General features: G+C 37.4%; 1 protein-coding gene across 5 annotated transcripts in view; it reads right to left on the bottom strand.

Moving 5' to 3' along the window:
- The window catches only part of LOC114652156 (pikachurin), a 261,111-nt gene that overhangs the window by 21,117 nt on the left and 216,107 nt on the right, over positions 1-23,887 (bottom strand). For 3 of the 5 annotated variants that reach the window (XM_051927677.1, XM_051927678.1, XM_051927680.1), the window contains 7 exons: positions 20,577-20,820; positions 14,940-15,051; positions 12,882-12,998; positions 5,977-6,157; positions 4,914-4,937; positions 1,624-1,702; positions 1,407-1,550 (listed from right to left, as the gene is read on the bottom strand). In XM_051927677.1, coding sequence (XP_051783637.1) covers positions 1,407-1,550; positions 1,624-1,702; positions 4,914-4,937; positions 5,977-6,157; positions 12,882-12,998; positions 14,940-15,051; positions 20,577-20,820 — 901 coding nt within the window. The remainder of the gene's footprint in view (positions 1-1,406; positions 1,551-1,623; positions 1,703-4,913; positions 4,938-5,976; positions 6,158-12,881; positions 12,999-14,939; positions 15,052-20,576; positions 20,821-23,887) is intronic. The other 2 variants (XM_028802386.2, XM_051927679.1) reach the window with 1 other exon arrangement.

Here is a 23,887-nt window from a genome sequence, read left to right as displayed (position 1 = left end):
CCTAATGTTGTGGGGTTTACCCATCATCCAGGAATGGGTCAGTTAAGCTCATAAAATGGACAGATAACCTGGAATGTGTCTTCATTTCACAGGCCTTCAAGTAACTGCAGCATTTTTACAAATGAAACAAACATATATATTTGTACATTAACAAATGAAATGAAGTTAACCAGACAAAACATGATATATCTTGGGTTCATACCGTCTGCAATGAAATAAAAGTCAAAGTAAATTTAAAAACACTGCATTTTTTTATTTGCATTTTCCATATTGTCTCAACTTCTTCCTAATTTGGGTTTGTAGAACTACATCTTAAAATAAAGAATTAGAATTAATAACAAATATATATAAAGGCCATTGTCTTAAATGTTTTGAATATCCAAAAGGTTTTATTCAAGAAAAATAAGTAAATTTAGCAAAACAAAATGGCTGTGAAAATGTGACACACAGTATATTGTCTATGTTTCTCTATAACATTAACTTAAAAATAGTGAGTCCCATCACGTGCTAGCAGAACTCCTCACTTTTACTAATATTCGACAACTTATTTTATACCAGAAATAATTTGAAAATGATCTGAGCAACACTTGAAGACATGGGTAAACACAAGTATTGGTCCACAGTGCTTTTCTAAATATTCAAATTAAACTTGAAGGAGGTCAGTGCTTATGTTGAATACAAGCTGATTATATTGTATTCCAAAGCAGTACCTTTATCACTCTTCCTTACACAGTTCCTTGATATTATTATAGTATTCAACTCCAAAACAGGAATATAACACAGAATGAAAAATCTATTAAAGGCTATGTCACATTACATGACTTTTGCAGAAACTTTCTGTTGCAGCCTTCATTTACTTAATCTAATTGGATTGAATGCCATCAGTGGTGCACTCACATGGAGATGGTTGCCTAATGGGATGTACCCAGTGACTCACTGCAACAAAACCAAATAGGTTTGACTTTGTCTTTAGTTGGAGATGTTGACATGAGTGTTGTCAACCAATGAATGCTCAGTCAGAAGCACAGGGTAGTGATGGGGAATAAGGAAGACTGAAATTTTGGACTTCATAAACAGAAGAGAAGCTCATATGTCTGATGTCTCATGTTTTACATACCATGATAATATTAAAAAAAAAGAGACTACAAGTTGAATTTACCATACCTTTTAACCCGTTGTACAGCACTGACTCCATCAGGCAGTCGCAAAAAGGGGCAAGCACAACTGTGCTGGAAAGTCAGCATGTGGTCACTAAATTCGACATGCTTCACAAATTTCATTTGTGTAAATTTACATGATCCGGTGACAAGATCAGCAACTGTAGTGAGCGTGTCTGACATTCTCAACGATTACAAGTTGCGTAATGTGACATCAGCTTAACTTGGCCTGGATTCAATGACACTCACCTGAAGACCAAGATTCCATCTTGAATACCCAGTGAGATGAAGTCACTATTAGGCCTCATTGGATTATCTCCTCTCCATAAAAGCAGTCCATCCTTTGCCGTGGTCTTAAATCTCATAAATAGATTGGATCGAGACCCTGAAACTCTGCACAAGTAAAACACAGTGAATGGAAACATCTTTCGCATAAAATAAGGAGATTTTTTTTTTAGTTATTTACCTTTTCAGGATGTCCTTGCTGTCATATGTAAGGTAGCTTCGACCAATGAATTGAGGTATTTCAATTGCCTCTGTTATTGCTGGGGAGAAATACATAAACTAATTGATATAAATATAAAGTAAGACATGCAGTTTGTTAAATTTCCACTGGGTGTCAGTGAAGCACTGACTTTATCATTTGAAAATGTAATAATAATGAAGCTGGAATGTTCTAATTTTGATTACATCCAAATCTACCAAAACAGATTGTAGTCCTCTTTGACCGCGTATTGTAGCGGTGGCCAGTCAAGGCCCTAGAGGCCAACACAGGTTGGAGGTCTTCATTCTGTTCAGTGTTTTCAATTGAAGTCAGTCAGTGGTGTTAACTGCACTCCACATTTAATTAGTTGGCTTTGTTTAGTTTGGGTGCTACAATTAATTGAACCCATATTTCAATATTATAATTTATTATAATCTAAAAATAATGAATTGAATAAAAGTGGAAAACATGGTACAATTACTTTTAATGTCTGGCGGTTTATAGTAAAATCAGTGATTTTCAAGCTCAGTCTTGCAGTATCACTATAACTTCAGGTTTTTATTTCAACCAGTTTCACAAGTCAACGAGTTGCTCTTATGTCGGATTAATATAATTGTTTAATTGGCTGGTCTTTTTTTAGCCTCTGATTTTATACTGTAAAATGTGCCTTTGTGTGATACGTGTTTAGGAGAAACTCAAAAATGGGTCATGTTTGTCAAAGCTTTAAAAGCTTAACTTTCTCTTGTTTATTCATTCTTTTGTGGACATTTTTTCCTGAATGTCCCTTTTTCCCTTAATTCCGTTGTATCCAAATATTGACAATTAATGATGAGCAGCACAGGTGCAAATAATGTTGGATGATATAGGTGAGTATGGAAGATTACTTGTACCAAAATTAAATGAAGTCCAATGTGTTAACTACATTGCAATGTAATACATATGTGTTGGATTGCATTTAATTCTGGCACAGCTTTATCAGGTCATAATTAACAACTCATCAACCAAATTATTGATTGCTTTTGTCAATCAATCACCCTACTTTTCCATGCTCTGCAGCAGAATAATGTTTGCCGTACTTTTGCTTATGAAGAAGAATGTTGTAGATGAGAAGAAAATATATGAGCTAATGGCACAAATTTTATTTTTAAAACAAAACTTATTTTGTGAATGCGACTGCAAAGTGAAACTCTTAAGTTTCACTGCAAATCCAAATTGAAGTGAATTGCTTCACTCATCACTATTTAAGTTTTTTTCTTTTTGGGATCAATCCAGAAATTGCAAAAAGGGTTGGTTACATTTTTATTTGAATGCAGCAAGTATTTTGTGTTAATGTGAATTAGTTTTCTGCTTTTGAAGATTTTGCTGTTTTTTAAGGTTTGGTTATTTTAGAGATCTTTATTGTCACATACACTTCAAGGGTATAGTGAAATTCTTGTGCCACAGTTGCTTCGATGTTTGAATTATTAAATTAGATGAAAGTTTAATAAATTATTGAAGTTTTTTCTTACTAATTAGCACACAAGTGACTATGTCACTGAAGTAGCTGCTACGGTGTTATTTAGACCTGTATGTTCACTGCTTGTCACTAATTGTCAGTGTTTGCATACAGAAAAGGAAACTCATAAAAGAAAGTTAAATATTTAAAGCTAGGGCTAACAATTCAAATCATTGAATTAGTTTTAAATGTAAATACCATACTAGCTTATTTTTCTAAATTTAAAATAAGAGAAGAATAAAGAGCAGCTAATTGAACAATTACATCAATTAGAAGCAAGAGATACTTAATGATCTATGAAACTGATGGGGACGAAGACCTGCAGCCACAGTGGTGCCCGAGGACTGAATTTAAGAACCCTGAATTAAGGGTGTATTGACACTGGCAAGTTGTTCTGTGCCTGAGCACGTTTGTCCGCATGTAACTCCACAAAGTCTAGTTCATTTGATTAGTGTGATCACTCCATGCTGGGCCAACTGTACTGTGCCCTGGGCCACTTAGAAGAGGTGGAACTGAGCACATTTCAGTAGCATCTTGGAACAGTGTGATCGCTAAACGTGCCCGAGTACAGAAAACAGACATGACATCAAAAATGCAACGAGTCAGATGGTGCAATTCTCATTTCATTCAATATCTTTCAAGTTAAAAACAGTTTTTATTGTCACATTACAGATGAATGTGAATTGTAGTTGGCAAGAAAAGCTGCAAATTCCTCCCTTAACATCATTTGTCACTGTAAAAATCTTCTCGAATGTGCAGCATGACTAACAGAAAAATGCTGCACTGCACACTCAATAAATCTGTAAGAGGGTAGAGTGTTATCTTGCCCTCACAACTCCAAAACAACCACAAAATAAGTAAAATCAATTTTACATGCATGTTGTCACTCTGGCGGCACAGTGGCGCAGCGAGTAGCGCTGCTGCCTCACAGTTAGGAGACCTGGGTTCGCTTCCCGGGTCCTCCCTGCATGGAGTTTGCATGTTCTCCCAGTGTCTGCATGGGTTTCCTCCAGGTGATCCGGTTTCCTCCCACAGTCCAAAGACATGTAGGTTAGGTTCTAAATTGTCCTTGGTGTGTGTGTAAGTGTGTGTGTGTGCGTGTGTGTGTGTGTGTGTGTGTGTTCGCACGCCCTGCAGTGGGCTGGCACCCTGCCTGGGGTTTGTTAGCTGGGATTGGCTCCAGCAGACCCCTGTGACCCTGTAGTTAGGATTTAGCAGGTTGGATAATGGATGGATGGATGTTGTCACTCTGTGTTTGGATCTTGTTTGGCTTTACACAAAGTCGCTTAGTCATGACGAAAGTGTACCTGGGTCCAGAAAGAACAGTGTGAGTGCAGGACGGTGGGGGAGTAGGGAGGGGGGACAATCGCGCTTGGGCACGGTATGGAACAAACGTGCCAAGTGTGAGTACCCCCGATTATTGAAAACAGGGCACTGTACTTCAATATGCAAAATGAATAAAAATGAATTAATGTGCATGCCTCTGAGTGGGGTATTACAGTGCTTAAGGAAAATAAGTCAAAGTAAATTGAAGACTTTTAAGGCCAAAGCCCAGAAGCCTTTATTCACACCAACAGTCTGAACTTTAAACATCATGCCAAGTTATGTAGTTAAAGCAGAAATTTTGACAACTTTTAAAAAATACTCGAGAGACAAATTAGGACCACTTAGCTTAGTTAACCATATAAGCTTGATGGACTAATTGGTCTTCTCTCATTTTCGAAACCTCTTAAATATTCTGATAGTTAAGTAGAAATTCAGACATCAAAAGACTTACTATTGAGGCAGTAATTCCCACATTCTCCATAAAGGCAGCAAAAAAGAAAAAGAAAATGGATATAAAGAAAAACAATTTTGAGCATTATTTGGTCTTAAAAATATGTATATTTGTTTGTTCATTTATTAATTTTCTCATCTGTTTCTCCAGCTTAGGCTAATACTGAGTAGATGCTAATCAGAGAAGCATTGGGCACAAACTGGAAGCTAATTCTGGATAGAGTGTTGGTGTGCCATGGAGCACACTCATGCTCATTCACACCAGGCCATTTAGAAGTCAGCAATCAATCTGAAGAGCACATCTAATTTATTATATATAAAAAAGGAATATTACTATGCAGACATTTAATACTCAATAACTGAGTGCATTGTTGAAATATTATTAATTACCTAATTGGAGTCAAGTACAAGCACATCATGTGCTGCCTTACCTCCATTCATCTTTTAAATGAATCACTAAAGAGACTTGTCAGTGTGATGGCTACAGTCATGCTGGCCATCCTATTTGATTTCTAAGAGCCTGTTTTGGAAAAGTTTACTTAAATTTCAGAGCCACTGCATTTTGGAATTATCTACCATGTAAAGAACGTCTGAGAATTTCAAATGAGACTGATTATGCATTGTTCTGATAAAGTCCCTTCACACTATTTTGCAAAAACAAGGCTCAGCAAATGGAATGATGGCTCTCTGGCTGAAGGATCTGTGCTGGTAACTGGAAGGTTGCCAGTTTGATTCCTGGCAGCACCAGAAGTAATGCTACTCCATTGAGCCCTTGAGCAAGACCCTTAACCTGTAATGGTTGCAGGGGCGCTGTACAAATAGCTGACTTTGTGCTCTGATCCCAGGCTTGTCTCTAGAGAGGAAGTTGGGGTATGTGAAAAATGACAAATTCCTAATGCAAGAAATTGTATGTGGCAAATAAAGTGAATTATTATTATTATTATTATTATTATTATAAACTGCTTGCAATCCTCATGGAACAAACACATCAGAATTATCCTTTCAATCTGGAACATGAATGAAGAATATTAACAGGAGATTATATGTGATGTTTGATGAGATACCTCTCTGGCAGTGTTCGCCATGGAAGCCCAGTGGGCAGTCACACTCAAAGCTGTCTCTCTTGGCTCTACAGTTTCCTTTGTTGGCACAGGGGTTACTCACACACGGATGAGCTGCATTCTCCACGTTGACCCCAGAGGTAAAGCTGTGGTCTAATGGGATTGTGCGATCATTTAGGACCATCTGAAAAAAAAAAAAAATAACACTTCTTAAATAAACATGTCACGGAGCAAACACTGGCAAAGTGAAAACTAGGCAATGCAATGTCTATCTTGATAAACAACAGAACAATTATCTGAGGACAAGACCGGAAATTAAGGCTACATCCACACTACTACGTTTTCATTTTAAAATGGTGTTTTTAAGTAAAAATGATCTCCATCCACACTAGCATTTACACAGTGTTGACAAAACTATTTCTTTACACACTAAACCAACATCAAAAATGCATATGACATAGACATCCACCTTCATTGGGCATGTATGCATCAATAGAAAAACCCTTGAAGGGATGTTAACACCTCTGGCCACAGGATTTGTTGCAAAAAACTGTACAGCATAGAAAATGATTTGCCTTTTCTATGTATATGCAGCATTGAAACTGCACTACAGTATTACATACTAGTAAGCAACTTAACAAGCGCCATGAGAGCAACTCCTCTATGTCCACTATGTTGGAATTTGGTTTCCTGAAGGGTGGCAAATCAGGGAATGAGATGTAATGAGCAGGATCCAATCAGGAAAGGACCAGATTATAAGCATAAACCAATCAGTTTGCAATTAAAAGTGTGCGTTTACAAAAAAACGTTTATCGCATGTACACATTACAGTGCTGAGGCTGTGTTTTCAGAAGTCTCCATTTTTAGGGGTAGTGTGGATGAAAGGTGAAAACGGAGAACAATACCTGTGTTTTTAGATAAACTAGGGGGCTTAGCCCTCTGCTCGCTTTGCTCGCCAACCCCCGTGTTTGGTTTTCCGGACACACTTTTAAGATTTTTTTTTCTTTGAATTGTTGCTATTTCATTAGTTTCACTTTTATTTCAGAACTTATGTAAAAACAGTATTTGGAATCTTTTGAGTCCAAATATGCTGAATCTTTTAAATGAGGTCAGTGAGACTTGTGTTTAATGACTTTGTCAGGTTAGAGATAATGAAAACTGAAATTCAAAAGACTCAAAAAAAAAAAACGTAGGTGCGAAACATGCAGAGCAAGATACAGAATAGGAAAGCAGAAAAAAACGACAGTGTCAAAACAAAGAAAGTAAACATCGCATTAGCGCAGAAAAAGAGAAATTATTACTCGGAGAAATAACTAAAAGGTGAATAAAGATAGAATATATGGACACAGGTGATATGTCAGAAGTATGTAAATAATGTAAGGCTTTGAAGTTTAAGTTAGAGAATTTCAAAAATGTGTTTTACCTCACATGCATTTATTGGTTACTTTGCAAAAAAATTATTAACTATAATATATAGATTGCTTTGTCTGTGCTAAAATTCCATACAGAGAAACCTATCCTGAATTATCTCTAAACTGCTGTGCATGTGTTTGGCCCTTTTGTTTTTTAACCTCTTTATAACATTTTACTTTGTTTTCTACTCTGTGTTTTATTTCTGACCTCGCTTTGTCCTGTTTTTTTTTCAATGACACCTGGTTCGTGGTGATTATTTTCCCTTTTTCGAGTATTAATTTCCATTTGTTTGCGCTACTGCGATCTTTACTTTCTTTTTTTATACTTTCTAATTTTCCTACTTTCATAGTCTTTAACTTTCTCCACATTTGAATCGCGCATACGTTTTTTAATTTTTTTGGAGCCTTTCGAATTCAACTGCTTTCATAATCTGCTCTGCATGTGTATAGCGCCAACTTTTGTGAATGTCTTTATGAAGTTCTACTTTGTCTTTTACTCTGTCTTTTAATTCTGAGCCCGATTGGACGTGCTTTGTTTCAATTCCACTTGTTACGGGCTGATAATTACTTGCCTTATTTTCTGAATTTACACCTAGATTATTTTTTCTTTTTTCTTTCCAATGCTTTTGAGTCTCTTTTCTCTGCGCTGCTTTCTTCTTCGCTTATTCGTCGATTTTTCATTTATAACGTATTGTCCTTATACACTTTATATCTATGCGCTAAGACCCTGGATCTGTGTGTGCTCAAATCCTTCACAAGACTGAATTTTTTGCTGCCCCGTTGTCTTATTTGATAGATTGTAAGTAGGGCGTGTCTTGCAAGAATCTCATGTTCTACGTCATCGCGAGATGGTCCTGGGTCAATCTCTTGGCACAATGTCTCATGTTTACGGTCCCCGCGAGATGCACCGTGGCAAGTCTCTTTAGTCTTGCGGATCTTTTAAATGTCTTCCGAGAAGATCATGTATCGTAGCCTTGCTTTTGCTTTCCAGGATTTTTTTTTATAATAGAGAGAAATGTAGTAGTGTGGATGGGGCCTAAGGCAGGGAACAGAAAACACTGAAGTCTGTTAAAATCTTACAATGACTTGGCCATGTTGGAGATTTATTTTGCTTTCTGTATGTAACTCTTTGATTTTCACTATGAAAAGCAGAAATTCAGTATTCCACATTGCACAGTGAATACATTTTGAAAGTTGTTCATATAAGTATTAACAGACAAGTATTTTAATAAAATTAAAATCATTACATGCCTTGGAGTACGCTAGTATTCCCTCCAGTGGAATCTCCTGCAATGCCAATGGATGGCTAAAATATTTAAATGGTATCCCGTAGCACTGCTGACTCTAAACCCCATGACCCCTACCAGAGCAAACAGGAATTACAAATGAATAAATGAAAAAAAAGTTACTTTAAAGTTACAGTAAGTGATTATCTTTTTATCCAGTAATTTACTAAAACTTTTTAATCTAATTTTAGGCTTTTGGGGGCATGGCAGAGGAAAAGGAGGAGGAAAACATAATAATAAAGAAATTATACTGTTTTTATTTTAATTAAGTTCTCTTTTAATTTGGAGGTAAATGTTTATTATTTACGCACTTCACCTCGATTTAGGATAGTAATGCACACTGATAAATGCTCAGTCTGTTGATTCTTCTATAATAAGCTCATTGTGACTTCAGATAGAGAAAGGCTCTTACGCCACATTCAGAGTGTGCTTCAGGGTGTGTTTTTTTTTTGTGCTTTTCTTTTGACTTTGGAACACAATTTCATGTGGCAAATGCATATACTGTATACCATGGTTGTGAAAAAGTAACTTTGACCTGAAAAAATGCCAAATGTATCCTTTAAGCCCCAAAATAGGTGTATTTATTTAACAGTGAAGGATCATATTCTGAAAAGCAGCAGTTTCCCGCTGTTTTGACCACAGGGAATGACTTATACGGCAGCAGACATCAGCTGGCACCTAGGCCGGCTATTCTTGCCTCTGATCCTCTTCCACTGTCACAATCAGCCTCTTGCAATCTACCGAAGATCACTTATCTTCTGTAAGGGCTTTTATTTATCCTATGCTCTGAGATTCTACACCTGTTTTTTTGAACCACCCTAGGCTTGTAAGGTGTGTTGCGAATAATCTTGGGATTTATGGAACGCAGAGCTTTGTGTACCTGAGTGACAGGTTGCTGTCAATCATGAACTTAGTTCAAGTGGTTCAATTTGAATAGTCTGAAGCCTGAAGCCTAGAAGCCTGTGGATGCAGTGGTGCATGTACAACACAATGTTGCAATTTGCCTAAGTCGTGTAAGGATGCGACTCACTAATTTAATTATGTAGCGGTGCTACGTGACTCACGTCGTCATAAGTGTATTTTGTGCTGAGTCACGTCTTTCAAGTCCAAGTCTTTAGAGTCCTGGTGCTTCCTGTCTTGCTATATGGTTGCGAGACATGGACGCTATCCAGTGACCTGAGACGAAGACTGGACTCCTTTGGTACTGTGTCTCTTTGGAGAATACTTGGGTACCACTGGTTTGACTTTGTGTCGAATGAGCGGTTGCTCATGGAGTCCCGAATGAGGCACGTTACCTGCATTGTGAGGGAGTGTCCGTTACGGCACTACGGCCATGCGGTGCATTTCCCCGAGGGTGATATGGCTAGAGAGATCCTCATTGTTGGGGACCCAAGTGGCTGGACCAGGCCAAGGGGTCACCCACGTAACACCTGGCTGCGACAGATAGAGGGTCATTTCCGGAGGGTGGGACTGCGTGTCTGCCTGGGGGTTTGCAAACCGGGATCCTGAGTTGTTTCGTCATATAGTGGGTTCGCCAACGCACTGCACCAGTGCATGCTCCCCAACTTGACTTGACTTGACATGTCTTTCGTAGCATTGTCCTGTTTATATGGTCTGCGTGTCTATGTAAATATACTCCCCTGGGAAACAAAGGGGGAAGGATAACACCGTGGAAGTGTGGTCCCTCATGATAATTTGTCCTGTCAATTCCATCACCTGCATCTGGGACATTCACTATTTAAACAGGAGGTCAAAAAGAAGAAAAAAAACAAAAAAAAGAAAACTCATTCTGCTATACCGCCAATTCATTGCAGAGCCAGGAGAAAGCAGCGATCCAGATCATTACACATTTTTCTACTTGCCACTTTCAACGCCTAACAACTTCACCTTTGCAGTAAAAAACCCCTGGAGTTCTGGACTACGATGACACACAGAGGATAAGCACGGTGAGACTGTTTCTTGTTGTTTAGGGAGGGGAGCAAGCCATCATTTTCATCCGCATATAATTGCCGTAGGATACTTTTTCCAGCTGAACATGGTTCACAAACGTTATTCCTTTCCCGTTTAATCTTCTGGACTTTTATGTGCCTTTTATGTTTTCTAGGTGTCTCATTGATTTCATGTTTAGTGTGGGGTCAATGGAGGGTTTGTGTTGTATATTAACTTTTTGTTGCACCTTTTTATTTGTACATTCCGCTGGTCACTTTTGGGGCTGAGTGTGATATATATATATGGAAGAGAAGGTCTGTGATACGGTTTGCATAGTTGCAGCTGGAGATCCACAAAGGGAGAAAAAATGAATCACATATCATAAAGTAGTTTTTATTCCTGAGCTTTCAACCCCTGCCAGGGGTCTTCATCAGAGGATAATGCTTAGACTTACAAGAATCAAAGGCAATATATAGCAACACATTACATGGAGGGGGTGGGGTATTGGGTGTACAGTTTATTTATTATGAACATGTTCTTCTTAAGTTTGCATATGCTGGATTTATGTCCAAGTGTCTGTTGATGGCATTCTCATTTGATAGCCAAGATTTGGCCAGCTCTCTGGCACTTTTATTACTGGCCTTAAATTTTACTTGTACATTGTCCCAGTTAAATGTATGTCCTGTTGATTTAGTATGCGTGTAGATCAGTGATCCCGAGTCCTTTCTTCTGACGGCGTTGCGATGTTCCTGTATACGTGTTGCGATTCTTTTTGAAGTTTGTCCTATGTATACCGCTGAGCAAGAACTGCATGGAATGCTATAAACTGCGTTTCTGCTATTGATTTCTTGTTTTTAGCATTAAACAGGACTGTGCGCAGATTGTTCGTGGGTTTGTGTGCTATTCTGACGCCTGACTTGGCCAGGATGCGCGCTGTACCTTCAGACACCTTGTGGTGATAAGGGAGTGGGTGGCAGGTGGGGTGGGGGTTCTGATTCAATTCAATTGTTTGCTGAGTTTTTTGGCGTCTTCTGTGTAAGCTCCGATTAATGAATGTTTTTGAGTATCCGTTTGAAGTGAAAAGATGGAAGAGATAGCGTCTCTCATTCATTTTTGTTTCCTTCGTATTACAATGGGTGTGGACTCTTCTGAATAGAGTTTTAACACAGCTCCATTTATGAGATACCGGGTGGTTGCTGGTGAAGTGTAATATCTTGTACACCCAAATCCACCCCCCCCCCCCCCCATCACACTGACTTAGCCACCCCCCCACCCCCTCCACGTAATGTTTTGCTATATATTGCCTTTGATTCTTGTAAGTCTAAGCATTATCCTCTGATGAAGACCCCTGGCAGGGGTTGAAAGCTCAGGAATAAAATCTACTTTATGATACGTGATTCATTTTTCTCCCTTTGTGGATCTCCAGCTGCAAATATATATATATATATATATATATATATATATATATATATATATATATATATATATACATTGTTTGGAGTTTGCTTCATTTCTTTTTTTATCAATATATATTCATTTTATTATTTTACATATTGATTGTTTTTTGGCTTATTTTTGATTGTCGATTAGGGAAGTTTATTTAGAGGAAGTACGGCTTGTTGGATCTAACGTCCTCAGCTTGCCAGGCCACGGGTCTTGGTGATGTAGTTGCGAGTTAGGGAGAGTGAGTCCCTACCGTTACAAGGGATGTTTGTTAAACACATCCTGCATTCCAAGCCCATGTACTGTGATGTCTAAGTTGTGCATCAACAATTTTCACCTTGACATTATTATACGGATTCTGCAAAAGTGTAAAGTTTGTCATGTTATGCTTTAGTTATAGTTTTTCGATCAGATTTTTAAATTCCCTGCTTTTGACAAAAGGCATTTTTGTTTTTTTTCATTTCAGGTCTTCTGGTAATGTCATACAGTACACAACCCAATGACACATTTTGCTTTGGCAGTGTTTTGTATCACAAAATTCAATACATTGTCTCACGCCTAGCATTCATATACTGTATAACAGGCCTAGGTCACAGATCCTAAATATTTCATAAATGACCAACAGCCACCAATGTAATGTTAGTTTTTTGTGGTTTTTCCTATATGGAAATCATGTAAAGATCACTGATAATATTACTACAATTTATAAATTTTCCCACGTAATTTATCCCATTTCAAGGATTCAGAGTGCTAGGATCTATTAGTTTGACAGATATTGGCTCAGAGGTTTGGATTTGTATATCAAACAAACACAAATTCAGCTTTATGTATTAGATACCTTTTGAATGGTTCCACTGAAAGGCCGTAAGACTCCTGAATTCTTTTTTACCACATCATAATCTGGGAAACCACCAATGAAAAGGCGATTGTTGCACTTGATCTGAGTGAAAGCTCCCTATAGAATGAACAAAAAAAAAACGGCAACTATGTTACAAACAGCCATTGTAAAGAGACATACTGTAGATTGAAAATCTAATGAGTTTTAAGAATTGAAATTTATTTATCTCATACAGTTCAACTTTTTCAAAATATATAGTTTGTATATTGTAGATTTTCCCAGTGGAAAAACTATAATATGCTCATCCAGTAATGGCACATTCGAGACAGTTAAATCCCACCGTTCCTTTCTTTCTTTGACATTTATCTTTCTGTTAAAGGATCACTGGGAGCCAAAGCTCTATTTCAGATGGACTGAGTGTATGTAAGAACCCACCCTGGTTGGGACACCAGTCCATCAGAAGAAACTCATACACATTGAGAAGTTACACCTAGCACACATAGTTCTGTGCAATAATCTTAGGAACTTTAGATGTTTCATTTTTGTCTTCTGCATTAGTGTATCAGTAGAATAGAGCAAATTTTCAAACTTCTTCCAAAGAATGTACAGTGAAAATAAAAGAAATAACAGGTAAAGTAACAGACCACCTTTCACATGCAAAAACCTGATAAATTTTTAGGTATACAGACCAGTGCATAATTCAAGAAAGACAATGACATAATGAGTTGTTTGACCCAAACAGACTGAATAGAAAAGGATGCAGAAGGAATCAGCCTTGGTAAAGGACAACCAAACTAAAAGGTGAGGGTGTGGCAGTTGTGTTGATTTAAACCTCAAATCTTACCCCATGGCAAGAAGGAGCATAGCAACAAGGCATAAGGTGGTCACCCTGCATCAGGAATGTCTCCCTCAAGTACAGATATCATGATAGACATGAGTTTCAAGATGTACTGAAAAAGAGTAAGGTAACAAGCAAGACTGAGGACCAGAAACTGAATGTAGCAGATGAAGGATACATCAAACTGATGTCCTCCCTTCAAAACCTGAAGAGGCCTAGCATTTCTATTAGCTCTAAATATAGAAGACTTCTCTACAGTCTGCGAAATGTTTGCCAGAAGTGGTCTTCTTGGAAAAGTTGCTAGGAAAACGTGATTCCTCTGAAGTGGAAACAAAGCCAAGAGACTCACTTATGCACAAAAACACAATGACTGGGTTACTGAACAATGGCAGCAGGTTCACTGGACTGAAGAGACCAAATCTGAGATTTTTAGCTCAAACAGTAGGTAGTTTATCTGTGGGAAAGTTAGAGAGCACTATATGGATGAGTGTTTGCAGCCAATAATGAAGCATTACAGAGGTTCCTTGTCGATTCTGAGCTGCTATTCTACAAAATTAATTGGTGATCTGATCATAATGAAGAAGTATGTACGGTTTCTCATCCATCAGTACCATCAGAGAGGCATCTGATTGGTCCCAACTTTATTCTTTAGCAGGATGTCCCCAAGCACATGACCAAGGTCATAAAGAACTATTTTTATCAAAAAGTAGAATAAGGACTTCTGCAACTGATAGCATGACTGTCACAGAACTCTGATCTCAACATCATCAAGGCTGTATGAGATCAACTAAATTGACAAAAGAAAGTGAAATGATACCCAAAATCTATAGAAGAACTGTGACAGCTGTAGTTATAAAACTGCACAGAAACCCATTTAAGGCAAAGGGTGACACATCAAATATTAATTTGATTACATGATTAGAGCTTACTGCTCTTTATGGTATATTTTTATATTCAGAAATTTTTCATTTCATTATTTTATGAAGGATCTTTGCTTTCAGAATTTTTTTATCATTTGCCTAGGATTTTGCACAGTACTATAAGAGGAAATCAAAATGTTTATAGATAAAGAGTGGGCCAGGAATGAAGGCAAAGTCATTGGGTATGTAAGACAAGACTATCCACCACTGAGTTATTGTGCCATATTTTATTTTTAAAGGTAATAAAAAATAAAAAGAAATGCATATTAGTATTTTTATGAAATAGGCCGTGATGTGTACCTCTGCCATTCCTTCCACTGGCTTCTGATTATCCACCTGCAAGATACCGTTCTTGGCTGTACGAGACACACGCATCTCATGCCACTTATTTAGGCTAATGGGCTCTTCAGACCTGTTAAATAGGACACAAAAAAATTAAAAAGTACTATACCAAGGGTATGAGAAATCAACCTGCTGTTACAAACCTATAAATTAATAAAATGAGAATAAAAAAGAAAGAATTTAATCAATCAAGTTGACGCTTTAACCAACAGACAGTTTTGTCCACTTTGTCTCTAGAAGGGGATAGCCTTGATGGCTGAAGTCCCTTCATCAAGCAGCAATGTGGATTCCTGACTTTGTGTAGACTCTGCTTGCATCTGTATTAATGTGAATGTTCTCAAAGAGTCAGGAATACAAAGCTGTGATCTGCAAATGAGGTGCAACCCACTGGAATGGGCTACTGCACTCTCCTATGAGAATTTTTTCTTGTTTTTTAATAGTCTTTTTCTAGTTTTAGCCTGCTCTTTTTTGTTACTATTTTCCTATCCTTGTTTATTACTCTACTTTTATCTTTATGGCCACCTACACACTTAAAAATAATGGTTCTTTAATGGCATTTTATTGTTCTTTACAAGGTTGTATGATTCCTAGTTGAACTACTGCTTGACATAGTACCATTTCATTCTGGGAAGGGTTTCTTTGCTTATGAAGTTAGTTCTCTGTGATTTGAAAAATTTCCTAATATGTAAGAAAAACAAACTGAAATGTTTAATTTATAATAGAGTACCTAGCAGGACACAAAGAGATTATGAAAACTTGGATTTGGCCTGTGTTATTGTATGCAGCAACAGAGGCGTAGCTAAGGTTTTCAGTGCCCCCCTTGACTAAAAGCTAGGCCACTGTGCAGCAAGAGTCATTTTAAAATCATGAGCCATTGGTATTTCACAAATCTGTTACCTTACCTTCATGATTATTCACTGTATGGTGCCTGGTATGGATCTAAATAAATAAAAGGTTCTTTCTGGAACCTTGATGTGGATGTGTCTTTTGGGAATGGCATCGCAGTGGCACCTTTATTTTGAAGAGTGCAGTTTTTATTCTCTGCTTAAAACGGTATTGTTTTTAATAATCAGCTGACATCTTTTTGTTTGCAAAAGCCTCAGTTTGCTACCATATGAAGTTATGCTGGCGTTGTCACACTGCTGTTATTTAAGGAGGTTAAGCACATTCATCTGGAATTGGAATTGCATCTGAGATCTAGAGCTTACAAACTTGTTTCAATGGTGTAAATCTACTACTTTGGGCTAAGAGACATTCAGAGCAAAAAAATAAAGAGATCAATTAAGAGAATACTGGCTTCCAGCGCTAATGATACTGGATGACTTTAAAACATTGCTAGAATACCCACACCCGGCCAATAACCTCAATGAACAAATTAAAGGACACAGGAAGTGTTTTTATTTTTCTTTTCCTCTGGCTTCAAGATGATTTCGGTACTTTTTTTCGAACTGGACAGGTTTCTTTCATTCTTCATCTTCTTTTCATCACTCACCAATCATGGTGTACTGTATATGCTCTAAACGTATTTACTGATTATTCCACTTAGGTTATAGAAACCCTATCTATCTATCTATCTATCTATCTATCTATCTATCTATCTATCTATCTATCTATCTATCTATCTATCTATCTATCTATCTATCTATCTATCTATCTATCTATCTATCTATCTATAATTATAATGTTAAATGCAATAGAATTCTGCCTCATATTTTGGAGAAGAGAGTATAGCCATGTGAAAATGTCCTATTTATATTAGGAGAATGATCATAAAGATATTAAATCAATAGACAATTTGATGAGGCTAAAAAAAAGAAAGAAAATGATCTCATTTTATTGTGAAACTAATTTCCGAAGGTAGAAGAATTAATAAGATGAAACTATAAAGGAGACATCCAAGGAACGCCTGTAAATCAATGCCTTTCAGACATTTGTCTGAAGATTCACAAAAAGGTGTCTACCAGTGAAGCTGAAAATAAATTAGTAAAAATGTCCAATTCAAGAACAAAAATGCAACAAAGCTACAAATCAAATTGAACTTTAATTTGTGCTTGGATGCTCCAAAACTGCCAGACTTTAGAGGAGAGAAATATTGACACTGGACATAAAGTACCTTTTGGCAGGAGCTGTGATATCCATCATTAATAATTTTAAAATTACTTATTTTTCTTATAAAAGACAAGGGTCACAGTAGCACACTGGGTAGTTCTTCAGCTCCACAGACCAAGATTCCATTTAGTGCCCAGTCATTATCTACTGTTTTTACAGGCTCCCCCAGTATCTTTGTGGGTTTCCAAAGATGTGCTCATTAGCTGAATTGTAACTATAAACTAGCCTGCTATAAGACAAGTGTGCAGTGAAAATACTGGCCTTCCATCTAACACTGGTTCTATCCCTTTATTTGATGCTTCCAGGATATAATCTGATTCTCTTCAAACTTGTAATGGAATAAATGAGTCTGGGAAACCAAAGAAAGACATTTTAGCCCCTCAGTTGAAAACAAAACCGCAAATGCTGTTAACAAAATTCATGAATTCATGATTGAAAAGATGTTGGAGTCTGCTTTAGAAATGGGTAAGTTTTTTTCCTGCACAGTATGTTGAGCACTAGCAAAACACGGACACTCGCTCTTTGGTCTCTTGCTCAAGTTAAGATAACAATACTCTTGGTTGCCTCTCATATTTGTTTGAATTTTATTTTGTATTTTTAGTTTTTCTCCAATCCTTTTTCGTTTATGTTTTATTTTGAGTTTTCCCTGGTTCCTTAGTCTCAATTGTGTTACTGAGTTAACACAGAGGACCATATAAGACTCCTTCTTACCACAGTATGAGCAGACTTTAGCTGCTTTGTTTCTGGCCTCTATTATGCTTCATTTCCTCTAGAATCCTAAAAGATTTTTCTTTGGTCTTATTTCTTTCTAAACTCTTTTTGAGAGTTTTTGCTATTTAAAATAACTTTTGTGTATTAGTACATTTTTAGTGTTTTTTTGGATATAGAATTTTGAGTTTGGAATTTGTATGTTTCATTTTGGATTTAAACACTTTATATCGTTGTGTATAATCTTTCATCCACAATTCCAACCCTGGCTCGGGTTCAAATTCCTGTTTTATGTCTAATTTGCCCATTTTTGATTCTTTTGTTTACGTTAATATTGCTTGTGTTTATTTGCATTATTTTTTATATTGTCTGTGTATCTAAACTTTTTTTATGTGCCTTGTGTTTTATGGGTGAAATGCAAGGGTTTCCCATAGTACCTGGCAGTTCAGTTGAATGTGCTCGGGATATTATACTGAGTTATTGTGTTTTTACAGAGCTTATTGGGATTTATTGGATTTTTGACCTTTTTGGATTCTTGTATTGGACTTTGTTTGCATTGGATTGCCTTATTGTTTGAAGAAACTCTGTTTTGCCTTTTGAACTCTAAAGAACTTCCTTGTTGTTTAAGAGCATTTTTGTGACAATTCTTTTATTTGATAAAAATTCTGCGTCTGCCCTTATATCTAGTAGGGATATGACGATTTTCCCCACCTTCAGTGGGCATTTTGGTAAATTAGGGGACGCATTACTGCCTTCAACTCCAAGCTTATAAGATTCTGATGCTGTTTATTATTTTACTTTATTTTTTATTGTTTAACTTACTTTCTTTAATTCATTAGTAAATCTAGGGCTTAATTGAGATTTTGAAAATGCTGAGGTTTTGGCCTTCCTATATAAGAAAATCAAAAACTTGCTAAACCTTGTATCCTGCCAACTTATTTCATTGTCATGTGGCACCATACTCAACTGTAACCTAAACCTTGAATCTGTGGAAAGCATACCCCCAGACACAGACAGACAGACACCAGAATGTCCAAAACACACTTCTTTTATTTCCTTCAGCACCACAATGCCTTCCTTCACCAACTCTTTCTTCTTCTCTTTCTCTTTCCTTCTCTTCTCACCTTCAACCTTCTTTCTCTTTCTCTTCTTCTTCTTCTCTTTCACCTTCGACCTCCTCTCGCCCTCCTCACAAGCTTCGTCTTCTTCCTCCCAACTCTGGCTCTCCTAGCGGAGGGAGGCGGCCCCTTTTATTATGACCCGGGTGAGCCCCAGGTGCTCCCCCTGACTTCCCTTCCTGGTGTGGCGGAATTGTCAGGAGAGCACCTGGAAGCACACCGGGTGCCCTTGGGATTACTTCCGGCAGCACTTCCTGGTGTGGCGGAAGTGCTGCCATCCAGGACTCCCTAACTGTCCGGGCGCCCCCTGGCGGTGGCCACGTCTTCTCACAGTGGTGAGTGTCCTGGCTCCATTCCTGTGGCCCCCAGTTAGGCCCGGGCGGCTGCCCTCTCGTGGCCGAGGAGAAGTATCGTCCAACTCGGGGACTGTCCAGGCGTCCCGGCCGGGCAGTGTCCCCGCTCATCCGTGACAAATCTCTGGTACTTTTTACAAATATGCCTAAAATTTACAAGTCATTTTAGGTTGTGACCCTTCCTCCCCATCTCACACTCAGAAATGTACTCATTTTTGTTTTTATTGCTTGAAGTACTGACAACTTACAATAATCCAAAAGACTGCTACTAGAGTCTTCCCTCAGGCAGCGCATACCTGTCATGGCACCTCTCAGCTGTCCGAACAACATAATCTCAATGCCCAGCATAAAATGAAACTTTAAAGTCCACAACTAGATCATAAAATTGCTCAATTGTTATTATATTTCAAAAAGTACCTCAGCATGTTACACAGCCATACTTAAATCACAATCCTCTTTTAACCAAACTGACAATATAAGTAGGGCAGTATGAGCAAAAATAATGCAAAAAGTTACAATTCACCAGCATGCACTGCACTAAAAGTGTTGTAATTAAACCCTTTTCTTTATTCATAAAACAGTCCTTTAGTACTTTTCTGGTGTTGGTTGGAGGCAGAGACTATAATCTCAATGTGCAGCTTCAGAAAATGGATTGATGGCCAGAACTTTAAAAGATTCAGCAAATAGGTAGCAAAAATATCCAGATTTGAGTTTCACATGAATTATATGAACAACTTTAAAAAATGTTATTTCTGCATACATTGGATCATCACAATTATATAGAACGTTAATTAAGGAAAATAGAAATAGGCTGTTTGTATAGGAAAGTGATAGGAGTGGGATACATTTGTAAATGGAGTAACCGAATGCTAAGCACTTCTTTTGAAAGTGTAGTTGGCTAAAATGAAGAAACACACAATGACTTTGATTGGGCTGCACTAACACTTTTTTATTGTTTTGTGGATTAGTGTCTGTCCTTAAACATTGATCCTTAACCTCTAAAGATCTGCAGTTCATTTTAGCAGTACTTTCTTGTTTTCATTGAATTGCATATTTTTTACATTACCATGTACCTTTAACCTGCCAACGTCACAAAGACCAATCTCTTTTCATATTAAAAATATTAACCGTTAAGTGCTTCAAAATGACCAACTGTTCTTTATATCCACTTTCACAACCAGAAACTAAATTAGTTGCATTCATAAGAACCCGAGAATGCTCTGAGACATGATACTTTGCATCAGAGAAAAAACAAAATAAATCTTGTAGAACCAGAGGAATTTACTCATGAACATCCAGATAGTTACCTGAGAACAGCCGTGCCTGAGCCACAGTCAAAGCGGAACTCCACATAGCCATCTATCATATTAATAGAAATAAAATCTTTGCTTGCGGTATCAAAACTGTATAGAATGACTCCATTCTCTGTGGCTGGCTGAAAGGTGACTTCAAACTCCATAAAGGAAAGGAAGCTCTGGGGCTCTGAAGGCCAAGGAGTGCTGATGTAAGACAACAAGGTTTCATTGAACTGTGGTAGCACCAACTTGAACTCTGGAGAAAAACATAAAGATATATTTACATAGACATATTGATATGAAGGACCATCACTAGATGACATGACAATTAGCTGAAAAAAAAATGTGAAGACAGAAAAAAAGAAGGCAATGTATTTAAATAATGCTATTCAAGACACTCAAAGCTCATTATACAGGAGGTGCACTTCACCTACCACCAATGTGCAGCATTCACCTTAATGATGCGACAGTAGTCATGTTGCACCAGTATGCACACCACACAATAGTTGTTAGATGGTAAAAAGGTGAGAGAGACAGTTAGCCGATTAGAGATGGATGATTAAAAGGCCGAAATGAACAGGCTGTGATGAGCTATTTAGTCAGGAAAGCGAGAAACACCTTACTATTTACAAAAGATACCCAGGTTTTTTTCTGCATCCACAGAAAGGTAGGACTTTGGTTTAATGTCTCATCCAAAGGATGGTGCCATTTTTGAAGCACAGTGTCCCCGTCACTGTGCTGGGGCATTGGTATCCACACACAGACCACACATTTGTATAAATAGAGAGCACTGAGGTACAGAAATTGTTTTATTCTCATTTTTTGTAAGGAGATTGTGTTCTCCCTGTTTTCATCTAACCTTCTAGAGTGAACCATTTTTTCTTCATGTAATATGCTGCTGACTTGCTAAAAAACGCTTGCTAAACTGGATTACACTCCAGGGTCTCATGTATAAGTTGTGCACATGCACAAATATGTTGCGTACGCCCATTTCCACGCTCAAATCGAGATGTATAAAAACTAAACTTGGTGTAATGCTACTCACATTTTCTCTGCAGCCTCAGACCATGCATGCGTACACACATTTCTCCTCAGTTTTGTAAACAGACAGCACCCAGCGTCAAAGTAGTGCTAGTGTTTCTGTGTGGTTTCCTTTTCTTTTTTAGATCTGCATCTATGATGCGGGCTTTATCAAATACACCGAAATTGGAGTTTGTATGTTTTCGGGGGGGGGGGGGGGGGGGGGATTCTTCCACGTGCTTCGGTTTCCTTCCAAAAGCATGCAGGTTAGGGGATTTGGTGATGCTAAATTGACGCAACTAGTGTATGCGTGTGCTCATATTCACCCTGTGATGAGCTGGTGGCCCGTCCTGGGATTATTCCTGCCTTGTCCTCAATGCTTAGTGGGAATGGAGCGACCTGGATGGATGGATGTATGGAATAATTAAACATGTATAATGCCTGCTGCACCACCATGCCCCCACATGTTTAATACATGCTTTAATGCATTTCATCATGAAAATGATATCAAGTATACATCTTAGTATTCTAAAATGTTCAGAGAGCTGTAATATCATGAACATAATATATTCTGTGTGGTGATCACTGCCTGCATGCTCCATTTGTCATAAGATAAAGCCAGTTTAAGAAGCATGTAGCAATTAATGAATAGGTCAGGGAACACTTAGAATACAAGGCATTTAACGTGCTACTTTAGTTAGAATGGGGTTTGAGAAACTCTAGTAAATTAAACATCAAAACTTAGTCTTTAATCATGACATCAATTATTAAAATAAAAATTTTGTGACTTTAATCTCAGCATAGAGATTTTTTTTCAGTGTCCCTAATTTTTTTTTTCTTCTCTGTGGCCCTATTACACTTCTGTATGACAATCAGATGGTGGGCTATAACTCGCCTTTCATGTTGACATTGATATCTGACCACTTATTTTTTATTTCAGGCACTGTGCGACTTTCTGAACTTGAACTATTGAGTGCCTCCACAACGCTGTGCCACTCCATCAATTTCCTTTTACTGCTTATACCACTGCTTAGGCCACCAAATAGTATGTTTTTCCTTGCCTCCATTTCACTGAGCAGGACTTCCATTTCGCATTCACTGAAAATCTTTTTTTACACATGCTTTTGACTTTGCCTTTTAACACTGAATGGAAGGGGCTATTTAAATTGATTTGCATATTCAAATAAGTGAAGTTCTGAGAGGAGTCAGGGTGGGGCTGTAAGCAAGTGCATTAAAATTCATGTTGATTGGGGTTTATAAAGGGAAAGTGCATAGAACTTTGCCTACGCAATTTTATGCACCTGAATTTCTTTGAGCTCATGCAACATTTCTAGTTTTGTCTGTACGCCATGTTTTAGTGTGAATTCTACGCAAGGCATTATACAGGAAGATCCAGATCCCCAGTCAATTTACAAAAATTATGAATGGATATTCACAGTTGTGCACACATATATGATTTTTAAAATGATAAATTTTTACTTAAAAATTAGTTTGTACTTTTCAAAATCAATATCTTTTAAGGAATTAATTCACATACTACACTTTAGTGCTAGAAGTAGGAAAAGAAAGCTTTTGATCCTAGACCAATAGTATATTTCTGTTAGAAAGTGAATTGAATTTGTTTGTTTTAGTAGATTTTCCCTTTTAAATGACCCATTTTACTGTGAAATGAATTACTGGAATTCAAACTTCCTATGAAGTTGCTGTGTTTATAACCCCTGCTCACTGTAATGAGGTCGTATGGACTCAATCCTATGAGCCAATGCTCTTTCATAAATATCAACTTCTTTCCCAGTAAAGAAATACAGTGAAATACCTGGACAAACTGCAATAAAATAAATATACTTTACTTCTATTTAGCAATCATATTTTTAACTCGTGAGTAGAACAAGACAGATCCCTGCAGGCCGGGTTCATCAAATTTGGAATTAGGTATGTCTTTTGTAATGGAACAAACTAGACTAAGAGAGTAAAATCAATACTCTTCTGTGTATTTGCTATAGAAATATAACAGGAAATCCCCAACCTCCATTTTAATGGCTTTGATTTGATTTTCAAGTACTTTAAATTATTCCTCAAACTAAATTATACTAGGTTAAAGAGCCCTTTTATGTTGAGGACTATGGCAAAAACATCACACAATTATCATGGTTAGTATTGAACAAACAGATGACAGACATCCAAATGAATATTTAATGATAAATTAGGAATACAGTAAACTAAAACACCACTGTAAAATGATAAAACTCACACATGTAAGAAAATAAAGTGTTTAAGGTAGATGCCATGTGACTTAAGTGTAT

This window comes from Erpetoichthys calabaricus, chromosome 5 (assembly GCF_900747795.2).
Source record: "Erpetoichthys calabaricus chromosome 5, fErpCal1.3, whole genome shotgun sequence".
In the NCBI taxonomy this organism is placed as follows: Eukaryota; Metazoa; Chordata; class Cladistia; order Polypteriformes; family Polypteridae; genus Erpetoichthys; species Erpetoichthys calabaricus.
This window is presented reverse-complemented; position numbering and strand designations above follow the sequence as displayed.